The sequence below is a fragment of the Dictyostelium purpureum genome (genome assembly GCF_000190715.1).
Source record: "Dictyostelium purpureum unplaced genomic scaffold DICPUscaffold_120, whole genome shotgun sequence".
NCBI classification, from domain to species: Eukaryota; Evosea; class Eumycetozoa; order Dictyosteliales; family Dictyosteliaceae; genus Dictyostelium; species Dictyostelium purpureum.
This window is the reverse complement of record NW_003519457.1, coordinates 65,402-76,295: the sequence shown is the minus strand read 5'-3', so window position 1 is coordinate 76,295 and position 10,894 is coordinate 65,402. Positions and strand designations below refer to the sequence as shown.

The 10,894-nt window shown below is 25.5% G+C and overlaps 3 protein-coding genes across 3 annotated transcripts; 2 read left to right on the top strand and 1 right to left on the bottom strand.

Moving 5' to 3' along the window:
• Positions 1–1,048: 1,048 nt before the first annotated feature.
• DICPUDRAFT_97908 (uncharacterized protein) lies at positions 1,049–2,962 on the top strand (the record flags this gene model as incomplete). Its single annotated transcript, XM_003288013.1, has 3 exons — positions 1,049–1,078; positions 1,720–2,164; positions 2,235–2,962. The coding sequence occupies 3 exons, from the start codon at positions 1,049–1,051 to the stop codon at positions 2,666–2,668; spliced, it is 909 nt and encodes a 302-aa protein (XP_003288061.1). The 3' UTR covers positions 2,669–2,962.
• A 151-nt stretch (positions 2,963–3,113) lies between these two features.
• On the bottom strand, positions 3,114–4,982 carry DICPUDRAFT_16127 (uncharacterized protein; the record flags this gene model as incomplete). Its single annotated transcript, XM_003287998.1, has 2 exons — positions 3,114–3,536; positions 3,600–4,982. Coding segments are annotated over 2 exons (1,806 nt in total), but the record flags the coding sequence as incomplete, so codon positions are not given.
• A 750-nt stretch (positions 4,983–5,732) lies between these two features.
• ABCA4 (uncharacterized protein) lies at positions 5,733–10,807 on the top strand (the record flags this gene model as incomplete). The annotated part of the gene is made up of 5 exons (XM_003288012.1): positions 5,733–5,847; positions 5,941–6,129; positions 6,233–6,571; positions 6,646–7,198; positions 7,267–10,807. 5 exons carry the CDS (start codon positions 5,733–5,735, stop codon positions 10,805–10,807), a joined length of 4,737 nt encoding a protein of 1,578 aa, XP_003288060.1.
• Positions 10,808–10,894: the final 87 nt, after the last annotated feature.

The window sequence follows — 10,894 nt, the reverse complement described above, 5'->3', positions numbered from 1 at the left end:
TTCTATATTTAACAAGAATAAAACAAAAAACTAAAAAAAAACTAAAAAAAAGAAAAAAAGAAATTTTTATTTTTAAAAATTATTTTTAATTTTTTTTTATTTTTATATTTATTTTATTTTTAAATGTTTACACAAAAAATCAAATAAAACCAAAAAACATAATATTTTTATATTTACTGAAATATTTAGATAAATTTAATTAAATAAATTATAAATAAAAAAAATATAAAATAGAGTTTTTTTAAAAAAATAAAAAAATAATAAAAATAAAAATAAAAAAAAATAAAAGGTGGTTGTTTTTGCACCCAAAACTCACTTTTTTAAACTTGTTAATTTTTTTTTTTTTTTTTTTTTTTTTTTTTTTAAAATTTTAATTTAATTTAATTTAAAATAGACGAAATGTGGGGGGAGAAATATAAAAAGAGTGGGGTTGTGTGTAAAGAAAGATAAACATATTGGGTTTATTTTTTATCGTATATAGGCATGTCTATAAATTATTTTAAACAATAAAATAATTATAATAAACATTTAGATAAATAAATAATATAAAATGACCACCAACAATATTGATTGTATAAATTATCCTCTTTAAAATTTATTATTTTATATTTATAAAAAAAAAAAAAAAAAAAAAAAAAACTTATTATATTATAATCTATCAAAAAATATAATTAAATGGAAAATTTAATAAGTTGGAGAGCAATTACCAATATTAGTATTTTGGGAATTTTTTAAATTATAAACTAAAGTTTATTATAAATAAATTTTGATTTACAATTATGTTTGTACAGAAAGAAAAAAAAAAATAAAAAAGAAATGGTGTAATTAAATCAAAAATATCAAATGAAATTACAAAATAAATGTGTTTTTAGTGTTAAAATTCAGAACTTCGATGAATTACGCAACAGGGGCGTGTATGAAAAAAAAAAATTAAAAAAAAAATTAAAAAAAATTAAAAAATAAAATTTTTTTTAAAAAAAAAACAAAATTTTTTTATTTTTTTTTTTTCAATTTATTTTTTATAATATTACACAAAAGAGATAAAAAAATGTTAGCACGTATTGCAAGAGCTACTCTTGTAAGTGATCATATTAATAACCACAAGCGAACGATCAAATATTAAGAATAACAATAAAGAGGGTTATGGTTAAAAATAATATAATAATAGTAAAAATAAAAATTATATAAAAAAATAATATGCAGAAATATCATCACCATCACTAAAAAAATAATGGAAAAATAACAATAAAAACAATTATAATAATTTTTATTTTTATAGACAACAGAGATCATCAATAATATATCATCAAAACAGTTTACAAAAAAAAAAAAAAAAAAAAAGATTATTAAACAGCAGAAAAAAATAAGATATACAGATGCGATACACATTATCATTTTATAGATTCTGAAAAAAAAAAAATTTTATTTTTTGTTTTATGTTATATAATTTTAAAATAATATATTATTAACAATACAAAATAAATAATCGTCACATATTCTAAAAACCACATCATAACACAACACAACATAACACAGTTACACTCAACAATACCATATACAGATATTTAAAAAATCTAAAATCAACAATTGTTAAAAAAACAAATCAATAATATTTTTAATGAAAATAACCCTCTCTATATTATTTGATAATAAATATAATTAAAAATTAAAAATATTAATATTTTTTATTCATCTTTTAAATATTTAATAAATATTTAGAAATCAAACAGATGTTTCACCAACACCAGACCAGGTTTAATGGCTGCTAAAAAACCAGTTTCTGCTAAAGAAGAAATTGAAATTTTAGATCCACTCACCCCAGAAATCAAAGATGCCATCAAACAATCAAAGAAACAATTCCAAAGTGTTATTAAAAACTTAACTTCAACCGAAGGTAAACCAATCCAAATCACTGGTTTCAAACCAACCATTCAAATTACCACTGCTTCAGGTAAAATCGCTCACGCTATCTTTGATGCTGCTGCCACCATGAGATCAGTTGGTATTGTTGCCAAAGATTTCCAATTAGTTGCCGATATCATCGAATCAACCCCATCATTCAAAGATCTCTTAGAAAGTGATATCAGCAATAACGAAAAAATCACCATGCTCGAATTATTATCAAATGCTACTGGGTTATCACCAATCTCATCATTCTTTGTCTGTAAGTAGCAAAACAAAAAACACGATATTCGATGCACATTTATCACATTCTATTTTTTCTTTTCGCACAGACTTTATGACTTATGAACATAACTTTGGTTTAATTCTCCCAGCCATTAAAGATTTCAAACGTTTAGTTGGTTCATTAGATACTGAAATGTCAATCAGATTAACTGTTGCCAAAGAACAAAATGGTGAAGAAAAGGCCTCATTAGAAAAAACTGTCAAATCATTCTTCCCACCAGAAACCCAATTCAAATTCAACTACGTTGTTGACCCATCAATCCAAAAAGGTTATATTATTGAATCACCATTCCTTACTCACGATGCTTCATTCGCAAATGCCGTCAAGAAAGTTGGTGAAGAAGAAAATATGATCATCAGCGAACTTATTGGTGATATTAAAAAAGGTATTAAATCACAAACTCTTGTTTGGGAAACTAAAGAATTTAGAGAAAAATATTTAACTTTTGATGAAAAAGCTTACAATGCCAAATTAGAATAAACACTCTTTTAAATAATAATAATAATAATATAAATAATCAATAATAAAAAATTGGGATAATCAGAAACAAATCAAAAAAAAAAGTTGAAAAAAAAAAAAACAATACATAATTAAAATAGACAAAAAAATAGGTTCATTCTTTTTTTTTTCTAAATAATAATATTTATTTTAAAATAATCTCCTTTTTTTTTATTTCTTTTTTTTATCCCATAGTATATAATATAAAATCATAAAAAAAAAGTAATTTATATAAAAAAAAAAATAGTAATAAATAAATTGTATTTTCGCGTTACTAAATTAATTTATAAAAAATTGAAAACCAATTTAAAGCAGTGTTTTTTTATTAAGATTGTTCTGGATTGCTTGGTGCTGTTGTTGTTATTGATGTATTGTTTATATTACAATTGTTTAAAATATTAAAACCGCTAACACTGCTATAACCACTATTGTTATTACTATCTAGTTGTAATAATTCGCCATAAATTTCAATGCCACCAATTACCAAAAAGTTTCTGTTGTTTGAGTTTTTACCAGTCTGCAAAATTCTAAAGTATCTGTAAGCAGTTTCACAACCTGTGATTGGCCAAGAATGAGTTGCATATTTAAAGTTTAATGATAAATCGTTGGTATGTCTTTTTAAAACAGTCCACTGTTCACCATTAGTTGAGCCTTGAAAATCCCATGTTCTCAATGAGTCTGATTTAAACGATAAACCATGTCTAATGGTATAATAATGTGGCACTACTGATCTATTTGGTCCTACATCAATCATAACCCATGATGCTGGTACATCTTTAGTCCAAAATGCATTTGGTGTTATTTCGACAATATCATGTAGGTTACCTTTATCAACACTGGATGATGTTATCTAATATAATAATTTGTATTAGTAGTGTTAATATTAATATTTTTTAAAAGGTTTAATGATTACCTTTATCTTTGAGGTTAGGTGTGGATTGGACCATTTTTCTTTATTACCATCGGTGGATATCCAAAATATAATACCTTTATAATCAAAGTCATATTGATATTCAAATAAAATAGATTGAGGTGGTCTTGGTTGATATCTTCTTAAAATACTTTTATCTGGTTGTGACTGTTGTTGTTGTTGTGATAGGGAGGATGAAGAGGAGGCAGAGGAAGAGGAAGCCGAAGAGGAGGAGGCAGATGCGGGTAAACCGTTTTTGTTTGGTTGAATAAATGAAGATGCTGTTGAGGAGGATGATGGTGAGGAGGATAATGGTGCAGAAATGGTTATTGATGAGGAGCTGGATTTATTTGTTGATTTTGTTGGAGAAACTGATAAGGTTTTATTTGCGCTATTGGATACATTAATGTTATTGTTATTGTTATTATTGGTATTATTATTATTATTATTATTATTATTAATAATACTTGATTTCTGAATAGTTAATGATGGTTTTGATTCGAATTTCTTTAATCTTTCTAATAAGGTTTCGAATAAAATTTCTTTTGGAATTAATGGATTCTTTGTAACTAAAGCTAATTGGTCATAAGTCATCCATATATATCTAATTTGAGACATTAAATCTGATACCTTCAAATTATCAGTTATTTCAGTGTCTAATGTGATTTCATCTTTATCTTGATCATCAAAAAAATTCTCTATAAAATTTAAAACTATTCTATATAAAGTATATTCGCTTTTAACTACTAAATAGGAGTGATCTAATATTTTATAAAAAATTGATGGAGGTAAAAATGAAAAGTCACAATAAATTAAATTATTATTACTATTATTATCTGATAAATTATTATTATTGTTATTATTTTTGTTATTGTTATTATTATTATTACAAGGTTTGTTTTTATTTATTAATTGTTCACAAACAAATGTGAAATTTTTGGCTATTATAGTTATACATCTTTCAGTTATTGTTTCAAAATGAAATTCTATAGAGTATTTTAAAATTGTTAATACATTCTCTCTATGTAAATTTTGATCTAAGAATTGAGTACAAAGGTTTTGAAGGTCGCGAATTAGATAGTGATCACTCATCGCCAGGAGTGGAATTACATTCTCTGGTGATAAGTAAATGATACCATCATACATAAAGTCTAGAACCGCTGGAAAAACATTGAATGGATCTGGTTGTCTTAGTTCTATTATATTCTGTTGTGATTCTTTAAAATTTGATAATAAGAGTCTTGAAAAGAATTCAGAACTATTGGCCAATATAATCCTATGTGTTGGGTATTCTATACTATTACATATTAATTTTACATCTGTATATTTTTTAAAATTTATTAATGATTTAAATCCACCATTAAAAATTTCTGTCATTATTATATTTATTTAAATGTTATTATTATTTTTATTTTTATTATAATTTTATTATTATTATTAATATTTATTAAAACTACTATTTAAATTATATTGTATATTATATTAAACTATTTAATATAGTATAATTAGTAAATGTTTTTATTTGTATTGTTTATTGTTTTAATTTATTTATAATAAAGGTTTTTTAAAATTTATTAATTTAAAATGTTTTATAAAAAACAAAAAAAAATAATTTAAATTTAAATAAAATTAAATTAAATTAAATAAAAAACAAAAATTGTTACTATTTTTTTTTTTTTTTAGTGATGGAAAGAAATAATTAAATGTGTGGGTAAAAAATAAAATAAATCAATTTTTCAAAAAAAAAAAAATAAAATTTAAAATTAAAAAAAAAAAAAAAAAAAATAAAATTTTCTGAATTATTTTTTAAATTAGAAACAACAAATATATAAACAAATATAACAATTATAGTTTGTTATAATCGAAAAAAAAAAAACATTACAACAACAACCCCTAACCCACACTACAAACCCCTCTTAAATATTAAATTTTAAAAAAAAAATTAAAGAAATTAAAAAAAAAGAAAAAATGAAAATTTTCATTTCCCCCTCTTCAATATCTTTTTCAATAAAAATTAATAAAATTAATTAATTGCCATAAATACGAAGAGAGACAAAGATATTTATCTATGTAAATATAGGAATCTTTCATATCACTTTTCATTTTACATGCATTATAAAACACAATAAAATAACAATGTCAAGTTTTAAAAGGCAGTTAGTTATATTGCTTAAAAAGAATTATTTAATCAAAGGAAAATCAAAAATCAAATTTTTTATACAAACTTTTACAGCACCCATTCTTGTATTGGGTGTTCTATTTGGGGTTTTATGTGGGTATTTTAATTATTTTAATCAGATTCAATAAAATGGATTTGATATTAATATTTTCTTTTTTGTAAAAGATTTAACATTAATTATAACACCTGATTATAAAGAATATCCAGCCAGTGGATTTACCGAGGAAATTAGAAAAACACACAAATTATTAATAGGAGCCAAAGATGGATTATCAGAGCAACAATATAATATTTTTTTAAAATTAAAAGAACAGATTCGATTTAGAAAACCTAAATTATCAGATGAACAAATAAGTAAGTAAATTTAAATATATATTATTTTTTAAATTTTTTTTTTTTTTAAGTCTGAATCAATTTTTATTTAATAATATTACTAAAATTATATTATGAATTTTAGACAACTATTTCGAATTTTTTAATAAAAGTAAAGATATGGATAACTATTTCCATGATCCAGATAACTATCGTGGTGTTTTGGGAGGTGTTTGGTTTGAACACACTAATGACCCAAAGATTGTAAAATATAGTGTTAGAATAGATTCAGACTATGTAAATAATAACGAAGTTCAGTACCAAGAAAGAAAAGATTCTCAAATTTACCTTAGACATTCATTTACCCAAATCCAGAATGGTGTGGATCAAGCAATTCTGATGGCAAGTGGAAAAGATTTACCTATTTATGTTTCTGCCCAAAGGTTTCCAAACCCTTACCAAAAACTATATCAAACCTGGACAGGTATGTACTATATTAATATTTTTAATTTTTTAAAAAAAAAAATATTTACAAAATATTTTTTAAATTATATTTAGATGGTAGAAAAATGCTTTTTAAAAATACAGCAGGTGTATTTATTAGTGCAGCATTGTTTTCAGGGTTATATAGTTCAGTAATCACTATGGTTTTAGAAAAAGAGAACAAGATTTTAGAAGGAATGAAAATGATGGGATTAAAGCTTTTTTCATATCATCTCAGTAATTTTATAACATCATTTTATTCAATTTTACCATCAATATTTTTAGTTACAGGTGCTCTTTCAATTGCGCAGTTAATATATTCAACACCATTTTATATTTTGGCAATTACGATCGTACTATATGCCATAACATTAATTTTATTATCATTTATTCTTTGCAAGTTTTTAAACAAATCAAAATATGCTGGTTTACTTTGTTTTGGTATAGTTTTGGTATTATCTGGTGTCGGGTGCATAATAAATAATTTGGATATAAATGTAGGCATCAAGGCGGTTTTATGTATAATATCTCCAATGGGTATCACAATTTCATTTTATTCAATGGTTTCAAAAGATTTACAATTAGCAAAAGCTGAACATCCAAAATGGGATTATATTTTATCAGAAAAGTAAGTACCAATAATTCTATTAAAATAATTTATTTATACACTTATTAATTAATTAATTTTTTAAAAAGTTATGTTATTTTAGTTTTCGTTCTCGATATTTTATTATATTGTTTTATAATTTGGTATTTAGATAATATTATATCTGGGGAATATGGCACATCTAAACCATGGTACTTTTTTTTAACAAAAGATTATTGGTTAAAAAATTCAAAGACAATCGATTATGAATCCACACTTGGTAACAATGGTAATCAAGATATAGAAGAATACCCAACTGATAAAGATCCAAGTATATGTATCCGAAATTTAAGAAAAGAGTTCAAAACTGGTGATGGTCTCAGAGTTGCCGTGGATAATTTATCTTTAAATATGTATCAAGATGAAATTCATTCTTTTTTAGGTCAAAATGGAAGTGGAAAGTCAACAACAATAGGAATGCTTACAGGTTTGATCCCACCAACAAGTGGTGGAGCATTGGTTAATGGCTATGATATTCACACAAAGATCGATGAAATTAGAAAGAGTTTTGGTATAGTTTTACAAACAGATATCCTATATGATAGTCTAACAGTAATGGAGCACTTGGAAATATTTGCAGCAATTAAAGGTGTTACCGATAAACATTTGGCAAAGAGCGAGGCCAGAAGACTTGCTTGTGAACTGGGTTTAGAATCAAAATTAGATTCACCTGTATCATCTTTATCGGGAGGTCAAAAAAGAAAACTTTGCCTATCAATAGCTTTCATTGGTAAATCAAGTATTATTTTATTGGATGAACCAACTAGTGGTATGGATCCTTTAAGTCGTCGTCAAGTTTGGGATTTTTTAATTAATAATAAAAGAGGGAAAACAATTATTTTTACAACTCACTATATGGATGAAGCCGAAATAGGTGACAGAATATCAATTATATCATTTGGTAAATTAAGATGCGAAGGTACAAGTTTATTTTTAAAAACTAGATTCGGTGTTGGTTATTTATTAACATTGACTAAAAAGTCAATCGAATGCAAAACCAGTTCAGTAGTATCAATGATTCAATCATATATACCCGATGCAAAAGTATTATCCGACGCTGGATCAGAATTAAGTTTAAGAATACCGAAAGAAAATGTATCTTCACCTAAATTTCCTAAGTTCTTTGACGAATTAGAAGCTAGAAAAGATAGTTTGTTAATTTCAAGTTATGGCTTTTCAGTTACTACTCTTGAAGAGGTATTTCTAAAGATAGGTGAAGAAGTAACTGGGAATCAAACATTTAACGATGCTTTTGTAAAAAAAGCATTACTTACAAATAGTCGTGGTATCAAAAGTGGCCAGCAATTAAAAGCAATTTTTATAAAAAGATTACAAACATCCAAAAAAGATGTAAAGTCACTTGTTTTATCAATTGTTATACCGTTGGTTGTTTTATCGGTCGGGCTTCTTCTTTATAAAACAATGGGAACAATAGAGATGTACAACACTGTAACCACACCATTAGTTTTTTCAATTGACAGACTGGGTGAAAAGTTTGATATACCATTTTCAATTAAAGACGACGACTTAATTCAATCCAATGCAACATTTGGATTTCCAATCAGGGCTAGCTTTATAGAAAGGGCAAAATTTAAACAATATCTACACGATAGTTTCGAAGATAAACCAGGTGCATTATATTTCCCAGGGTATAAACAAATAGAGGGAGTCGAGTTCTTTCACTATAAAGTCTATTATAATAGAAATTATTTACATACTTTACCAATCTATATAAACTATGTCAATAATGCAATTGCAAATCGTTTAGCAAATGTTCAAATCATAACTGAAAGTAGGCCATTCGAGCATATAAAAAGCCAGTTTGAAAAAGCCACCGCTGACACCAATTTTGCAGCAACTATATTCTTTATCGTATTTACATTGGCTGCATTTTGTCTTATTGCTTCATCAGCAGGCGGTAGTATAACTCAAGAACGTTCATCAAAAACCAAGCGTTTACTCTATATATCCGGTTTAAAGAAGCCTGTTTATTGGATTTCAAATTTACTATTCGATTATACCCTGTCTTTTTTAATTGCTGCTTTTTTCACTGTGGTCATAGTATTCATAGATGATAGGTTCCAAAAGAATTTTTCATTATACATGTCTGGTATTTCTCTTTATATAGTTTCAATTATCCCACTGGCTTATTTACTATCATACAAGTTTAAAACTCATGGCATTGCTACAGGTTTAATATTCGCAATTGTTTTTGGCATTGGTCTTATAATGATGGTTATCAGTTTAGTGTTAAGGGTCTGGGCAATTAAAGACAATAATTTGGAATTTGAATCAATGACAGATATAATAGAGATGGTTTTTTATTCACTTTCACCAACATTCTGCTTTGCAAAGGTTTTAATTATTATTACCAATTTTCCAGGTATAACAAAAGTTGGAACAAATTATATAGATAATTATTGGAGTCTATATTATGGTTTTAGACCAATAGTAGCTCTAGCATCTCATTCAATTATTTGGTTGGTATGGATACTTGTATTAGATAAAATTCCCGAAATCAAAGGCAAACTATACTTTGATAGAGATATTAGACCTCCAGTACCACCACAAAATGAAGATTCAGATGTTGCTTATGAAAGAAAAAGAGTATTTTTACCAGAAACACAAAATGACCCAATTATAATCAATGGTCTTCATAAAACATTCCCATCTAAAAGTGGGAATAAAATTGCAGTATTTAATACATCGTTATCAATTCCTCAAGGTCAAACATTTGGATTGTTGGGACTTAATGGTGCAGGAAAATCCACAACCCTTTCAATTTTAACAGGTGATATTCAGCCAACATGCGGTCAAATTAAAATAAATGGTTATGATTTAAAGAGCGAAAGAAGAAGTGCATTAAGATCAATTGGTATGATGCCACAATTTGATGAATCTTTAGTAGGATTATTATCGGCAAAAGAACAATTGACACTTTACTGTAGAATTAAAGGTGTAGAGGAATGTCAAATTAAGGACACAGTTGAAGCTTTTATTCAAATGATGCGTTTAACTGATATTTCAAATTCAAATGTTTCAACTTACTCTGGGGGTAATAAAAGAAAAGTATCTCTTTCAATTGCTTGCATAGGCAACCCATCATTGGTATTATTAGACGAAGTATCATGTGGTGTAGACCCGCTCACTCGTAGATTTATGTGGAGTGTTGTAACAGAATTAAAGAAAAATAAAGTCATTCTCTTAACATCACATAGCATGTTTGAATGCGAAAATCTCTGCGATAATGTTACAGTGATGAAAAATGGGAAACTTATTTGTCTTGGATCAATCCAGCATGTCAAAAATAAATATGGAGATGGTTATTCACTCGATGTTAAATTTAAAAGAGAATTCTCAGATACAGGTATCGAACAAGTTTTAAACCATTTCAAAAACTCTTCATTAATAGATAGCCATGATTTAATAGCATCATTTGAATTACCTAGAAACCTAAAAATCTCAAAAATATTCCGTATCCTCCAAAATGAATTAAAGCAAATATTAGAAGACTATTCAGTTTCTCAAACATCTTTAGAACAAGTATTTTTAAAATTAACAAATCCAAGATTTAATATCAATAATAATTAAACTAATTGATAAAGTCTATAATAAATACTATTTAGTTTATTGCTATTTTTGTTATTTTTAATATTTTTTTAAAATTTTTTATTTATA